The sequence below is a fragment of the Synchiropus splendidus genome, chromosome 5 (assembly GCF_027744825.2).
Source record: "Synchiropus splendidus isolate RoL2022-P1 chromosome 5, RoL_Sspl_1.0, whole genome shotgun sequence".
Lineage (NCBI taxonomy): Eukaryota > Metazoa > Chordata > Actinopteri > Syngnathiformes > Callionymidae > Synchiropus > Synchiropus splendidus.
In genome coordinates, this window is record NC_071338.1 from 6,513,434 (window position 1) to 6,529,636 (window position 16,203).

At 43.5% G+C, this 16,203-nt stretch overlaps 1 protein-coding gene across 8 annotated transcripts in view; it reads left to right on the forward strand.

Annotated features, from left to right (window-relative positions):
* Positions 1-15,181, forward strand: part of ryr2a (ryanodine receptor 2a (cardiac)) — a 76,646-nt gene extending 61,465 nt beyond the window's left edge. For all 8 annotated transcript variants that reach the window (XM_053865812.1, XM_053865813.1, XM_053865814.1 and 5 more), the window contains 26 exons: positions 976-1,056; positions 1,242-1,330; positions 1,415-1,543; positions 1,777-1,881; positions 1,952-2,033; positions 2,392-2,550; positions 2,622-2,776; positions 3,204-3,419; positions 3,496-3,765; positions 3,957-4,163; positions 4,242-4,550; positions 4,798-4,862; positions 4,942-5,071; positions 5,155-5,241; positions 6,027-6,290; positions 6,375-6,505; positions 7,127-7,169; positions 7,924-8,057; positions 8,241-8,301; positions 8,653-8,799; positions 8,870-9,004; positions 11,558-11,714; positions 11,775-11,839; positions 11,912-12,012; positions 12,086-12,137; positions 12,255-15,181. In XM_053865812.1, the coding sequence (XP_053721787.1) occupies positions 976-1,056; positions 1,242-1,330; positions 1,415-1,543; positions 1,777-1,881; positions 1,952-2,033; positions 2,392-2,550; positions 2,622-2,776; positions 3,204-3,419; positions 3,496-3,765; positions 3,957-4,163; positions 4,242-4,550; positions 4,798-4,862; positions 4,942-5,071; positions 5,155-5,241; positions 6,027-6,290; positions 6,375-6,505; positions 7,127-7,169; positions 7,924-8,057; positions 8,241-8,301; positions 8,653-8,799; positions 8,870-9,004; positions 11,558-11,714; positions 11,775-11,839; positions 11,912-12,012; positions 12,086-12,137; positions 12,255-12,350 (3,470 nt within the window). In that variant the 3' untranslated portion in view covers positions 12,351-15,181. The remainder of the gene's footprint in view (positions 1-975; positions 1,057-1,241; positions 1,331-1,414; positions 1,544-1,776; positions 1,882-1,951; positions 2,034-2,391; positions 2,551-2,621; positions 2,777-3,203; positions 3,420-3,495; positions 3,766-3,956; positions 4,164-4,241; positions 4,551-4,797; positions 4,863-4,941; positions 5,072-5,154; positions 5,242-6,026; positions 6,291-6,374; positions 6,506-7,126; positions 7,170-7,923; positions 8,058-8,240; positions 8,302-8,652; positions 8,800-8,869; positions 9,005-11,557; positions 11,715-11,774; positions 11,840-11,911; positions 12,013-12,085; positions 12,138-12,254) is intronic.
* The last annotated feature ends 1,022 nt before the right edge of the window (positions 15,182-16,203 follow it).

Here is a 16,203-nt window from a genome sequence, read left to right on the forward strand (position 1 = left end):
TTGATCTCTGATGAAGCCCTGGGTTACCTGGATGTGACCCCAGCTCTGCGACTATGTGCATCCTTTTTATGTTTCCTCTTACGTTGATTTCGGCCCAACAAACGGTTGTGCCCAGCCAGGGGTCTGTCCATTGATAAGCTCATCCGACAAATGATGTGTGTATTTTCCAGCTCCACAAAGAGTTGTTTCACATGCCTCTAGGACATATGTTGTCAAGCTGGAGATAAATGTTTCTATATTCCGCTAGTTTGCGGTGACTAGTTAATGTTGTAGATCATAAACCAATTCATTTTCTGGAGAAAGGGTGGCATGTAATATCCATGTTGTTTCATGAGTCATACGAGCAGTCCTAACAAAGCGACAGCACTTTCAGCCTTGTTTCAAGAAAATAGATTTCTCTCCTTCAGCATCGTCCAGTCTGTTTTATTGATGTGATATTTCTGTTGGTATACCTGTTGTAAGTTATCCTGTAGTGCCTCACCTTTCCACTTTTGCATATTGTGGTTCTAAGCAGCATTTTACGACAAAGCTTGAAAGCAACTAGGTCAAGTAGAGTCTCAAAGTCAAATAAAGACATCTTCTGTGATCAGTGGCAGTCCAGAATTGTCTGTATTGTACCTGTAAAACTCAGACTGTAAAATGCTGCAATTTAAAGACCAGTTCACCATCGCCACCTCCCAGTGCTGTGGCTGTCCACTGCTCATCAACAAGTGCGTGTCTCTATTCCAGTGTGTTCAGAAAGAATGTGTAACTAAACCATAAACCCTTCTGTGACCAAGTGAACTCATGCAGTGTCTCTTTTGTAATTCTTTCCCACCCCATCCTCCTGTTTGTCTCTTCTTTGTTTTTCTCCTCAATGTTCTCTGACTTTCTTCTGTCTGTTTCTGTGTGTACGTGTGTTCATGTTCGTGTTGTTGCATGTGCTTGTGGGTGTCTGTGTGTGTGTGTGTGTGTGTGTCTTTCTTCTTTGGCCAGGTGAGAAGGTCATGCAGGATGATGAGTTCACCTGTGACCTTTTCCGCTTCCTTCAGCTTCTCTGTGAAGGACACAACTCAGGTGTGACTTTTCATTACTTTTGCTTCTCGACGTTCCTTTGCTTTGTTTCTAACTTGTAACTTCTGAAACCAGTAATTAGCTGGGCTTGACATAAATAATAATCCTAATCTTTTTTCTTTTGTGTGTTGATCCAAAAAATGTCTTGTATGTGTTTATGTACATTTTTCTGTGTGGCCCTGCTCTAGACTTTCAGAACTACTTGAGGACACAAACAGGAAACAACACAACAGTCAACATCATCATCTCCACCGTTGACTACCTTCTAAGAGTACAAGTGAGTCACCTTTCAATTTACTTTGTGAGTTTGACTTTTTAGAAATGACGGTGCCTAACTATCCGCTGCTTCTCTCTGACACAGGAGTCTATCAGTGACTTCTACTGGTATTATTCGGGGAAGGATGTCATCGATGAGCAGGGCCAGAGAAATTTCTCTAAAGCAATAAATGTGGCGAAACAAGTTTTCAATACACTGACCGAGTACATCCAGGTATGTCACAGTGCAGAATGTGTCATTATTTTTTTCACATCATGGGTTTTAGAATTTCAACATGGGATCCTCAGGTCCTTTCCTATCCTGCTGAGTCGATCTCACTACGTATTTCAAGTTTTACATTGTAGCGCTCTAATCTTAATTTTGATGTGAAGCACTTTCGAATTGATGCTCATACCTGCATGAAACGCTAGTTGTCGCTGAAGTAACTGTGACTGTTGTGATTCTAGGGTCCATGTACTGGTAACCAGCAAAGTTTGGCCCACAGTCGTCTGTGGGACGCAGTGGTTGGTTTCCTGCATGTCTTTGCTCATATGCAGATGAAACTCTCTCAGGTGGGATCGCCGGAGTCTCATAGTTGGTTTTAACATTGTAGAAATCTCTCACCCACACATTTCCCCTCAGGACTCAAGTCAGATCGAGCTCCTAAAGGAACTGATGGACCTGCAGAAAGACATGGTGGTCATGTTGTTGTCTATGCTGGAAGGTATGTTAACATACATCAAGTTTGCCATAGTCAGTCTTTTGTTATGATAAAACTACATTTCGCTCTTAGTCTATCCAGTCAAGGGTTTAAATAGTCTCCTACAGAAGTCATCTCCCTGTCATGGGGCTGAGCTTTATTATCATGACGTTGGTTTCAGTAACTTTTGCAGTTTCACTTGCCATCACCAGATGAAATCACTTCCAGAAATAATATGAATAAATGTTTGACTTATATTCCTTCTTGAGCGAAAACTGTTTTAACACATTTTTTCTTAATTTCAGTAACATCCAATTTTCTGTTTAAACAAATCTGAACAATAAAACCCCCAGAAAAATAAATGCCTGGTTTTGACCTTTAGGCAACGTGGTGAATGGGACCATTGGGAAGCAGATGGTGGACATGCTGGTGGAGTCATCCAACAATGTGGAAATGATCCTCAAGTTCTTTGACATGTTCCTCAAACTCAAAGACCTCACCTCATCTGATTCTTTCAAGGAGTACGACCCAGATGGGAAAGGCATGGCAGAGCTCATCATTTTATAATACAGATGTGCTACAATGCCTCTGACGATCGAACAAAATGTGCAGGTGTCATCTCCAAGAGGGACTTCCACAAGGCCATGGAGAGTCATAAACACTACACGCAGACAGAGACGGAGTTCCTTCTCTCATGTGCAGAGACGGATGAGAATGAGCTTTTGGATTATGAAGAGTTTGTGGAGCGCTTTCATGAGCCTGCCAAGGTGAGGGCCACCTATCTATCTTCTCCTCCTCCTGATCCTGACTCTTGTTATCTGGAATTTGACGAATAACTCTTCTTATTCACACTGCTAATGGATAATAATGGGCTGCTTATCTGTTATCTCTTAACATATTTGCATCATTTTCTCTTAAAATAATCCCGCATGTGCATTTCTTTCAACCACGGCACTGGTTTTTAATAGCAGGACTTGCTTGTAGAAAACATTATCTGCTTTCATGTTAGTGCATTAACAGGCATTAATTGTATCTATTTTAGTCAACTTACACTCTCAGTGTGCAATAGAAAAAATAGAAGAATAAAAAAACAGCTCTATGACTACTAGAGTAACACATTTAATGATTGGCAAAATCGTCATGCCAATTCTTGGAATGCTTATATTTTGTTGAGTCTGTGGACTGTCTGCGCAGGATATTGGCTTCAATGTGGCTGTTTTGTTAACCAACCTCTCGGAGCACATGCCTCACGACACCCGTCTTCAGACCTTCCTGGAGCTGGCCGAGAGTGTCCTCAACTACTTTCAGCCATACCTGGGCCGGATAGAGATCATGGGCAGTGCCAAGCGCATTGAGAGGGTCTACTTTGAGATCAGCGAATCCAGTCGAACCCAGTGGGAGAAACCACAGGTGTGAATGTCCCACGCAAATGCGTTCAATCTGAACTTCTAGATAAATGAACTAAACCTTCATTTGCTCTTTACAGGTGAAGGAATCAAAGCGACAGTTCATCTTTGATGTTGTGAATGAAGGAGGAGAGAAGGAGAAGATGGAACTGTTTGTCAATTTCTGCGAAGACACAATTTTTGAAATGCAGCTGGCAGCACAGATGTCGGACTCTGGTGAGCGCTCTGCGACAAAGGAAGAGGGTGAACGGGAGAAGCCGGATGAGAGCGCTGAGATGGGCTTCTTCTCTGTTTCAACTCTCCATATGGCACTGTTGTCTCTGAGACACAATGTCATGCTGCTGATCAAGGTAAATATCTGCATAGAAATGTTGGTGAACTCCATTCTCTGGCCATTCCTTTCTATGTTATGTTATGTTATGTTCTGTTGTTGAATCATTATATGTATGCTAAGTATTAGACTGTGACATCCTCTATGTTGTAGGATAAAAGCAGTGAAAGCTGGTCAAACTCAGCATGTTTTGTGGTTGATTGTTTCCAGGTGTTATCTATGAAAAGCTTAAAAAAACAGATAAAGAGGGTGAAGAATATGACGGCGAAAGACATGGTGACCGCGCTGGTTTCCTTCTATCTGTCGGTGCTGTTTGGACTGCTGCATGTTGCATTTAGTGTGACACGTGGATTCTGCAGGATCTTTTACAATACGCTAATGGGAGGCAATCTGGTGGAGGGTGCCAAAACCATAAAGGTAGAGGAGTGACGCAATGAGTCCCCGCTGAAGTAACGTGGTGTTTTACTACAGCGGAATCTATACTTTGATTCTCAGGTGTCTGAGCTGCTGGCCAGCATGCCTGATCCCACACAGGATGAGGTGAGGGCTGAAGGGGACGAGCGAGAGCGAAGAGATCGCAGCTCTGCACAGGAGGACCTTGCTGACCTGGCAGTCAACACCAGTGATACTGAACTACTTTCAGACATTTTTGGTCTGGACCTAAGAAGAGAGGGTGGCCAGTACAAGATAACCCCCCATAATCCAAATGCTAGTCTGACAGACCTACTCAACTCCCCTGTTCCAATTCCAACACCACCACCAGCAACAGCTGCGACTCCCCCTGAGCTCAGACACCGGCATCCGGTGAGGAACACACACAACCTGTATTATCCACCACTCACAGCAATTGTTATCAATCTGCTATATTAATCTGTTCTTCTGCATCATGGTGAGGTGTGTAACGCATGTTATTCATTAAATTACTTTTATTTTTAATAAATGATACTGTGTATTTCTTCAGAAAAACAATGAATTACGTTGATGTTTAACAGTCTGCTGGCTTAGAAGTTTTACAGCTGTGATGTAAAGTAGTATGTTCCCTGTGTCCCAGTCAAAAGATACTTCATCAGAAAAGGAAGAGTCACCGCAGATTGAATGTGAACCAGAGAAAAAAAGGTGCAGATATTTTCCATTTCGTTGCCACTTAAGTGTTTGCCAGTGATAATATGCTCTATATGTTGTCATGACTTGTCAGACATGGGGATGAACAGCAGAAGAAGGAAAAGCCAAAAGTCAGAAGACATAGAGCTTCGAAGTCTGATGAGCCTGACCTGCAGGAGTCAGTTGTCCTGAAGAAGATTATCGCCTACCAGAGGAAATTACTGGTACTAATGTGCACATTGAAATATCTTTCTCTCTGCTGAGAGGGTTCTCTTTCAGCTTGACTTTCACCTGTTTCTCCTCACAGAACTACTTTGCCAGGAACTTCTACAACATGAGGATGTTGGCGCTCTTTGTGGCATTTGCCATAAACTTCATTCTCCTTTTTTACAAGGTAAACAATTCAGATGATGTGGTGTTTAGCTTTTAGTACTTTTATTAGGATTGCTATCTTCCGCCTTGTGCCCATTATACATAAACTTACTTTGAGGTTGTTTTTTTTTTTTTCCATATATACTGTGATTTGAACAACATTCCAGTCTGTTTTTCTTGGTTGACGGTCACATGCTTTTAAGTGCACAAACACAAACTTTACAAAATTGCCGTATGAAAATGAAGAAAATATCAATGCCCTGGATGATATCATTTTTTTGACCTATGGCCATAAAAGCAAATTATATATGTTACGCTCATGGTTGTGGTCTTCTTCTAGTTCTTCCAATAGCATCTTGGGATTCCAGAAGCCACTCTGCTGACTTCTTTTTTGGAGACGTGCTACAGTAGATGGATAACACTCACAGCTCAAACAAAATGATATTGTTCAGGGGCATATATGGTGTCTACATGTACACATGAAATCATAGGAACCTCTTAAAAAACGTTATTATACTGTATTAAAATAGTATGTAAGTAATAATAATAGTAATAAATAAATAAATAATAGTAATAATATGTAAGTAAAGTAGTATAGTAATAATATGTTGTGTATTTTTTGTTTGCTTTTCAGAAATTGATTGCATGTAAATTATGAAGCAAATTCTGTAAATGTCAAAATCATTTAGTTTTAGTGTAGACATTCATCTGGGTCTGTTACATATGTATTATCAATAGCTTTACAGGACCTTTAAGATATACTTCAATTCCACCTTACTGAAAGACTTGTTTCATTTTCTCCTCCAGGTATCCACATCCTCATCTGTGGCTGAAGACAAACAGATGGTCTACTCTACTGGCCAATCAGAGAGCAGTGTCCAGTGGGATCCAGAGGCTACAATGGAGAGAGTGGATGATAGTATGGACGGAGCTGGAGCCCCCAGGAAGCCTGTCACAGTGCGCTTTGTCCTTGAGGAAAGCAGTGGTTACATGGAGCCCACATTGCGGATCCTTGCCATCCTGCACACAGTCATCTCCTTCTTTTGCATCATAGGATACTACTGTCTGAAGGTGTGTGTGTGTGTGTGATAGTGGGCTGGCTCAGACTGGAGTGTGAGATTACATGATGTCTGTGTGCATGTGTGTCTGATGTAGGTTCCACTGGTGATTTTCAAGCGTGAGAAGGAAGTGGCCCGAAAGCTCGAGTTTGATGGTCTGTATATCACAGAGCAGCCGTCTGAAGATGACATTAAGGGCCAGTGGGACAGACTGGTCATCAACACGCAGTAAGTCCTGAGACTGCACACTCATCATGAATTCTCCAACTTGCCAATTCATGTTTTTCGCCATGAATCCGAATGACGATAACTGGAGCTATTTTTATGGACATTGATCCTTGTCATGGACTGTAGATTTATTAACCATAAGCAAACCAAAAAATTGCATTCGGAGCAGGGAAACCCAAACTTCCCGGTCTGCACAAACCTCCTCCAGCTCCTCCCGGGGGATCCCGAGGTGTTCCCAGGCCAGACCGGAGACATCATCTCTCCAGCGAGTCCTGGGTCTTCCCCGGAGTCTCCCCCCGATAGGACATGCCCGGAAAACCTCCCCAGGGAGGCGTCCAGGGGGCATCCGGATCAGATGCCCGAGCCACCTCAGCTGGTTCCTCTCGATGTGGAGGAGCAGCGGCTCCACCCCGAGCTCCTCCCAGATGACCGAACTCCTCACCCTATCTCTAAGGGTGCACCCAACCACCCTGCGGAGGAAACTCATCTCAGCCGCTTGTATCCGCGATCTCATCCTTTCGGTCAAACCTGTGAAAAAAGAATATGAAGAAAATTAGAATTGAAATCCATGTGGACGGTGACCAATATCACCAAATAATGCTTTTGTTTTTTGTGTTTCAGATCTTTCCCAAACAATTACTGGGACAAGTTTGTCAAGAGGAAGGTAAGTAGTGTTGCACTGTCCTTAAGTCCTGTGAAGCAGAAATGAATTTGATCCTATCAATACCATGGTTCAAACTTTCTGCCAATGTAGTGGAGTCTACAAAATACATGAGCCGATACACACACTTGTGTTGCATACCAGATACCTTCAACATAACCTCTCATCACACGTGCTTGATTGTCAGATGGACACATGTACCTCCTGTAAAGCAACAAACAGAATTTATGTGCGACTTTGTCAGTGTGTTGTTTTCTTCCGTGTAAATAACACTTTACAGCACCCTCCCTCTTAAGTTCTGCTACTACTTGTGTGTGTTTCCTCTGGTCTTCTTCCCACTGTCAAGATATCTAGAGGTTGGTTGAAAGTGCCCGTCTGTCTCTGTCTCAGATGGTTTTCAGAACCGTTGAGTCCTCCAGTGAGCTCTGAGCCAATTTTGGTTGACTTTGTGCACTGACTGATCATTTCCAAACCATCAAGACTTTAAAGAAACAAATATGCGGCGAAACCCCAGCTGGGTTTGTAAATGCTTGGAAAAAACAAGGAGATGATGATGTGTGGCTATCAAAGCTGGGAAGAATTGCACCATTCCTCAAGACCCTACCCACATTTGAAAGAGAAATGGTCCCAATGCAAAGATGGTGTTCACAGTTTTGCAAAACCAAACTTTAAATCCTTACACAGCAGTTCTTAAAACTGTGTGAAATGCAGAGCAAGGGGTCTGTGGAACAGCTGAAAAATATCCTTGTTTCTTCAGGTGATGGATAAATATGGAGAGTTCTATGGCCATGACCGCATCAGTGAGCTGCTGGGCATGGACAAGGCTGCGCTGGACTTCAGTGATGCTCACAAGAAGCGCAAGCCCAGAAGAGACAGCTCCCTGGCTGCAGTGTGAGTGTCTGATCTCAGTGGGCCGTCAGATGAAGAGTTAGGAGCCTTAGCTTCTCAATCTATCGTTCTCCAAAAACGTGTTACCAGCCAAATGTTTTGCATGAAAGCCTATCGCCACAGTTCATCTGAAGCTGCGCCATTGTCAAATACTCATTATCCTATTTGTTTACATGCTTTGATTAGGCTCAACTCCATTGATGTGAAGTACCAGATCTGGAAACTGGGAGTGGTATTCACCGACAATGTAAGCTATCTTTCAGATCTTCGTCAGTGAATATTTACACCATTGAAGTTGCATTGAAAGTGACACATTTTGCTTTCACAATGTTGCTTTCACATAGAAACCATTTCATAAAAAGGGGTGATGTGATTTGTCTGTGACCTGGGGAGGATTGATGCATTCTCATGCAAAGATTAAATGTAGTTTGCTGCAACCAACAGTACACCAACCTTTGTGCCTGTCAGAAGTTATACTGATAAAACATGAATTGTGTAGAACTGAGAACAGAAGGCTGACATTGTTTATTTTTACAATCAATGCTCGTTCCTCACAAACACCAACAGAACTCTTCTGAAAAGCTGTCTCTCTGTGCAGTCCTTCCTGTACCTGGCGTGGTACATGACCATGTCCATCCTGGGGCATTACAACAACTTTTTCTTTGCTGCACATCTACTGGACATAGCGATGGGCTTCAAGACACTTCGAACAATTCTGTCATCCGTCACACACAACGGCAAACAGGTAACCTTGTCTGGGCCAGAAGGGCCTGAAGATTTCTGCCTTTCATTCTTCCTCGTGTCCCTTTCCACAGTTGGTGTTAACGGTGGGCTTGCTCGCCGTAGTCGTCTATCTCTACACGGTTGTGGCTTTCAACTTCTTCAGGAAGTTCTACAACAAGAGTGAAGATGGAGAGCTGCCAGACATGAAGTGTGATGACATGTTGACGGTAATGAACAAAACACAAGTGCAGGAAAACCTGAAATTACTCTCTGCATGAAGAGTCAGCATGTCATGAATGCATCATCCAGAACAGCTGGCAAAAAGAAAAGCATGTATGTTAAAGAGTCAGATTTAACTGTAATTTTAGCTTTAATTGAAAGCAATCTTTTCCCTTTTTAGTTTACATCGTCAACAAAGCTGTGATGTAATAAGTGTCACACAAATGTACAGGTTTCCATGCTCCCCATGCATCCTACAGTGTGGAGTAGCAGGAATACTAAATATGAATTATGTGATGTGATGGTTGATCTTTGCTCTGTTTTGAACACATACTCTGTTGTTTGTTGATATTGAGAACTGACCCATTGAAAGTGTCAAGAATTTAGTTTAAGAATTCAGTTTCTTGTAAGCAGTTAACCAAAAAATATCATTTGGATTTGTTTATGTCTGTATAATGGATCCACACATTTTGAAAGACGAACAAGGTTTTTCCAAAATTCATCTTGATAATATCTGAGATTGTGTCCAATCTTGATGGCCGTCCCAAAACCTTTTTTCCACCACTGCTCATGTCAGTATTACTTCAGGTGTCAGTGCACTGCACAAAGACAAGACTGATCATGAGGACCTGCACTGCTGAGGCTCTCTCGACTCTGTTCTGCCTGAGTGTGCCAGTAAAGTCTGCATAATTCCGTCTCTCATAGAGTCTTGTCAGTAAAGCTGGTGCAGCTCCATTTATGGCTGGGGAGTCATGGGTCAGAGATTTGAGTTTGACAGCGCTTCCCTTCAGGCTGTGTCCGCAGACTGGCAGGGCTCTGGAACAATTACATGGTCTTTATTTTGTTTACTGTTGGCTGCCCGCATGACAAATGAGCGGTGTATTTTTAATAAACTGCAACAAAAACAAACAAAATAATGGACCACTCATCCAGGATTTGAGAATGCAACCAGTTTGTATTTGAATAATGTTCAATTCAAAGTTCACTGCTCCAATTTGGCTTTCATGGTCCATCTGACTTGCAGTAGAAAATAGATAATCCTGATTCTGAAACCCGATTAATTCCCCTGAAGGAGAGAATATCTCCAGCAGGGATTACTACTGTGATCCGGCCTTGTCAGAGTCAGCGAAGTGTGATCGGGATGTGTAGTGAGTCTACGGTTTCTGACACTTGCTCATCGTGTCATTCTTGAAAAACCTAATGCACCGATGGCTCCTTGTCATTTCATAATAAAGTCTCATTAGAACCAAAAGAACTGACTTCTCAAATGTGTCCAAGTGACGTGAGCCATCCAGTTCTGTGGTGGAGTGATACGGTTATAAGGATAATATGTTTGTCTAAAGTGGGGTTATAATTCCCTCTGCCATAGAGAACTATATATGGAGCTGTGTGTGTGCGCGCGCGTGTGTGTGGATGCACGCGTGTTAGTTTCAGGACAGACTCACTAATCCGTTATAGTCATCCAGCCATAGCATTCCATAGTGTGCTGCAGTTTCCTATTAAGGGTCAGGTCTCCGCGGCGGCAGGAGAAGGTGACTGGACTTAGTGTGATGAAGAGGAACAGAATGATGAACAGCTCAGATTTATTCCCCTCTCTTCACCCTTTATGAGAACTTACAATAACACACACAGCAGGACCAGAGGATGTGAGCGCACACGTTCACGGCTTGTCACTCATCCTTCGGTGCGATTTGTCCCCCACTAACAAATTATGACAATGCTGTCATAATTGGGGCTGGGACTTAAAGAGATTCATTTCCATTAAAGAATTGCAGAAAAAAAGAATACATTGATCCAAATTACATATGGACTTTACTGTCTCATGAAGCATTTTTCAGAGCAGCAGTTGTACAGGGCCGCAGATTATACAATGTGATGTCATGACCAAGACATCTGTGATAAAGGAGACTTAAAGTGCTGATGGATGGGACGGTCAAATATAAAACCCTTCAGGATAGAAGCACAGAAAATCTTCACTGAAGCACTTCGTCCCGGATGTTTAAGATGGCGTGTACAGATAAAAGTGAAATCTACTTCAAATTATAAATGTTTCTATGATAATATTTATTTTAACAATGCATCCATCTAAGGTAAAGATGGCTATAATGTAACAGGGATGCATTTCTACAGTATAATTGTACATGAATTATTGATGGCTCATAAACAAGTGTTCAGCTCCTCACGTCTGACGGTAAACAGAACCTACATGTGTAAAATAGGTGTATCTCTCGAAATTCTTGAGAGAGCTATGGGTGAGTGTTGATTTATAGTATTGATACAAGATGGGATTTAAATGAATTGGTGGGGAAATGAATTGTGTCTGGCTGCAGATCCACTTGAAATGGCAACATACAGTACATGAGGCTCAGACACTAGTTGTTGGTAGCTTGGTTGGAGAGTGTGAAACAAAAAGTTTCTCCAAATATAATAGGCTCTACTGCCCTACTTACGGTGGGCACTGACCGTGCATGATGTTTGATACATTACAAGTCCTGCTCTCTGAATATCTGCACTGTTTGGTAAGAGGTCCCTTTGTGTCTCCTCACCCCTGTCCTCGCCAGTGCTACATGTTCCACATGTATGTTGGCGTGCGAGCCGGCGGAGGAATTGGTGACCAGATTGAGGACCCCGCCGGTGATGAGTACGAGATTTACCGCATCATCTTCGACATCACCTTCTTCTTCTTTGTCATCGTCATCCTGCTGGCCATCATCCAGGGTGAGACGGTCTTCTAAGGAAAATGTGAGCAGTGATATGTAAAGATCTATTTGTCTTTAGGTCTGATCATTGATGCCTTCGGAGAGCTGCGAGACCAGCAGGAACAAGTCAAAGAAGACATGGAGGTGACCTGAATCTCTCAGACATCATCGCCTCCTGACACCGTGGGGCACAATTCAACATTTCAATCTTTACAGACCAAGTGCTTCATCTGTGGAATCGGCAACGACTACTTCGACACAGTACCGCACGGTTTTGAAACACACACTCTGCAGGAGCACAACTTGGCCAACTACCTGTGAGTCCGACTCTGGCCTGGTCTTGAACAATGGTTTGGTTTTGTCTTGATGCCGTGTGTCTGTGTGTCCCAGATTCTTTGTGATGTACCTCATCAACAAAGATGAAACAGAGCACACGGGCCAGGTCAGTCGTGAATCTTTCTGTGATTTCAACTCTGATAAAATCCCTCTGTTGATACAACTTGAGCAGTTCAGTCATGAAGTGAACCTGTCTGACTCCTTCTCCTCGTCTGTCCTGAAGGAGTCGTATGTTTGGAAGATGTACCAGGAGCGCTGCTGGGAGTTCTTCCCGGCAGGTGACTGTTTCCGGAAACAGTACGAGGATCAGCTCAACTGATCTGTTGCAACTTCTACCAAAACCCTTGTCGGTCCCAAGTTCTGGAAGGTGACACAAGTCCGACTCCTCACGCTTGGGACCTGCATTCATCTTTGACCTTTGACACCAAGCCTTCGTCCAAGCTCTTCCGAATCCAGCCAAAATACTCTGCCCAACGTCCAGCACACTTTGTTTGGAGGCTGCAAAAGCTTTGTATATATAAAGCATCCAGTCACGTGCTGTATACTGAGAAGAGGCTGGCAGACAGTGACCCATCATCTGCATCTACGTTCACAGCCAGCAGCAGACACCAAAGGGAGGGAGTCGGCTGTCGGCCCAGAACTGAGAGACTTTAATGTTCATACGATGTTTACAAGACTCTTCATGTGTTCACTGCATGTTGCATGTGAGTGTCAGGAGTGGACATGAAACACTGCAACCTGCTGTAATCCAACACAACACCGCTGCAATAATCTGCACTCACACCACTTCACTTTCAGTTTCATGGTTCCAGCACGGACGCCGCTGCGGTCACCACATCTGGTCCAGGTTTAAACTGCAGTTTTAGGTGTTATAGCCGTGTCCCGTCAAAACAACTGTGTGTGTATGTGTGTGTGTGCGCGTGAAGGGCTACACTCTCCCATCGCTAGCTACACATTTGTGACCAGAGCCACCCGGAGGTGTCCACCAAAGTCCAATTCCAGCTCGCAGCATCTTTGGTTGTCAGATGGGTTGCATATCTTTGTTTGCCCTCAGTGGCTGGACGCGTCTCGTCCGACCTACTTAACTCCCCTTTTTAAGACGTCTGAATATTGACCACATGACCAGGGCTGCCAACTTGTGATGGGTGAGATTCTAATATTCGTGGGGGTGGGGGGTGTCTTCAAGTCTCAAGTGTGACGTGAGAGTGTGTGAGCAGCCTCATGTGCTTGCGTGAGAGTTGGCAGCCCTGCGCATGACCCAGATCCGGGTGAGCTCTGCCTCCTGTTCCCTGTTTGAGCATTCAGTAAAGCCATGTTGGCCACAATAAGAGGGAGAGCTGTCCACGTGCGAGTCATCTGCTGCGTCGTGCGTAAGTGCCCTCGTGAAGCCATGAGATGAGAGTGAGGGAGGCACGTGGTGGACTATGGGTGGGCTGAAGGGACGGTGACGCAGGAGGAGGTGAGAAGACACAGTGCCTTACTTTGCTAGGGAGGAGCTATGCAAGTGGAAGACAGTGAAGTGCACATGGAGGGAGACACGCGCCAAGGCCCTCATCCATCAGCTGTGCAGAGGGACGCGACCTAGATACATTTGGAGTCAGTACTGGTGAGGGAAAAAAGCAGCATATTTATCCAACACGCTGGACCTTCACACCGCTGCGCTAATAAATCCTACTGGTTCTGACCCCTCTGGCCGTTAACGCGCCTAATTAACCATACAAGGCCACATCTCATATTTCCAGCACAGAAGCGTGGAGGACAGCACTGAAGACATTCTTGTGATTTCCAGAAGTATCCTGCTCCGTTACGCAATCTGGACTGTTGAAGGAGCCTTTCCTGTCGGAGACGCTCCTTTGAGCTGCTCGATGGCGAGAGGAACGGTCAGAGCAGGGCGGAATATCTCGGCAGGTGGCAGACTAGAATGTTCTCCGATCAGCCGATGTTGACTTGCATATGTTGAGGTCACGTGCCATCGCACAACTCGAAAAGACGGAACACCACAGCGTGCTCTTCCTGATGCAACACAGAGAGGGACACACAGTACAGCATTACGCAGCAGCACACCCGATATTTGTCTGCTGTTCCTCCAGTTTCTGACCAGATTGTTTAGAAATACACCTGAAACCCAACTTTGTCAGGAATGTTCCGACACGTCTGCACAACTGTTGAATCCGGGTCCTGGAACCAGAGTGAAAAGGTTTTGTCAGACAGACGGATGATGAAAAGCTTTTTCAGATGAATTACACTGTCCACATATTGGCCCACATTAGAATTAGAAAAACAATCTTGCGTGATAAAAACATCTAATCCATAATCCACAATATTCCTAGAATGTGGTGAAGCACAGTTTTTCAAATCTGCAGAGTCCTTAGAACCTTGTGGTCACATGCAAGTGACCACGGTTGTGCCTGTTTACACGCCGGCGCCGGTTTATTTGGCACATTGGTCACTCAGAATCATGCGGTGGCGTCATGTGTGAGCACAACACTCAAGCAAAAACATGGACTCCTGCTCACTTTGTGATGTAGGAGTCGACTGTGAGACCAAATTCAGAGAATGTGTTAGTTATATGTTGAATTGCTGAAGAAGCCAACTAAGGTTTTCAGAGTCCAGTTTTGATTTTAGGAAAAATAAATCACATGCTAACAGCAGCTTTTCATTCCAAGTCAAGGTTTGTATAATCTTCCAATCGGTGAACATGACTGCAGCAAAACCAATATTTATAAATCAACTTTCATTTATAGATTTCTACGCTTTCCTCATGAAGCTCACTCTGACGTGTGACATGACAGGATGAATGCTAACTGCCGTCTGGAAGGACTGTTTCTTTTGAGGATGATTTTTATGCAATGCAGCCTCACCAACAAGTTATTCTCTTTTTGTATAGACTTTATTCTTTCAATAATGTCATTGCATGCATAATATGCGGGATAATAAAGGTATGACAAAGACATTGTTTAATAGGACTATTTAAGACGAATAGATATTTATGTAATACAGTATTTTACGTGTAAGAATTTACACGACTGCATCTTTTTTGAGAAGAGTTGGTGTTGTCTGCCCTTACATCCCCAATTACGGTTTTGATTTCTATATTTCTGCTCAAGCAATAGCCCTTCAGGGAGTGTGTGACATGAATGATCCAATAAACAGAAGCTTGCTTAAATCTCGCTCCTCTTTGTCTCATCTGCTCTCCATGAATCAGGATCGAAGGAGGATCGTGACCGAAACGTAAATGAATGACCTATCCTCCAAATTTGTCCCATCCGCCATTGTTATTATGAGTGTACGTGATAATAACCACATGTGAGCACAAAGTTGCTCACTAAACAGTGAATTCTCCATGATGTATTAGCGGGAAAATCCAGACCATTTGACTGAAGTCAGGCAGAACTAAGTGGCACCATTATGTCACAACAGACAGAGATGGATGGAAAATGCACTCGGCTTCATAACAATGGGCAGCGAATCAAAACATACAATGATCCTCGTGAGGAATTCGGAGGCGGAAAATGATGTGATTCATTTCTCCACATTTACGTATGCGCTGCTCCTACGTGCAGCAGAGCTCAAGTCACAGAGGCTTGTATTCGAACTTGGAGACAGCTCTTCCACTTTGCTCACTTTCTGACTATGAAAGCTATGAACTCACTAGACACAATATGAACAACTGTCTGAATGTCAACACCTCGGTGTGACGGAGGTGATGACTTCCGCTTCCACTGCAGAATGACTGTCCCCTAAACAAGACGACCTGATGTCGCACGTCCTCACATTTGTTGCTATGTATATGTGAGAGGACCAGGTTTGATGGCCACATCTCTCACTGGTTTTTGAGTTTCAAAAGAGTGACACCCACCAACCAAAGACACAAACATTACTCTTCACACTGAACATCTCGCTTTTCATTAGTAGCAAAAAACAACACTTGAACTTGCTTTTCATTTATGTCAGAAAGTGAACTGTTAAAAGGGGACCTTCCATGTATTTTCCTTTTATTTTGTAGTCACATGGCACACAGTAGCTTCACATCACGACACATGTCATGTGTGCGTTGATCATATCCTATCATATATCCATAGACTAAGCTGAACAGTAACAATGACTACAAAAATGGCAGTTGCAGATTCAGAGATCCCAGACTCCAGGACTGTTTCAAATAATCAGAAATA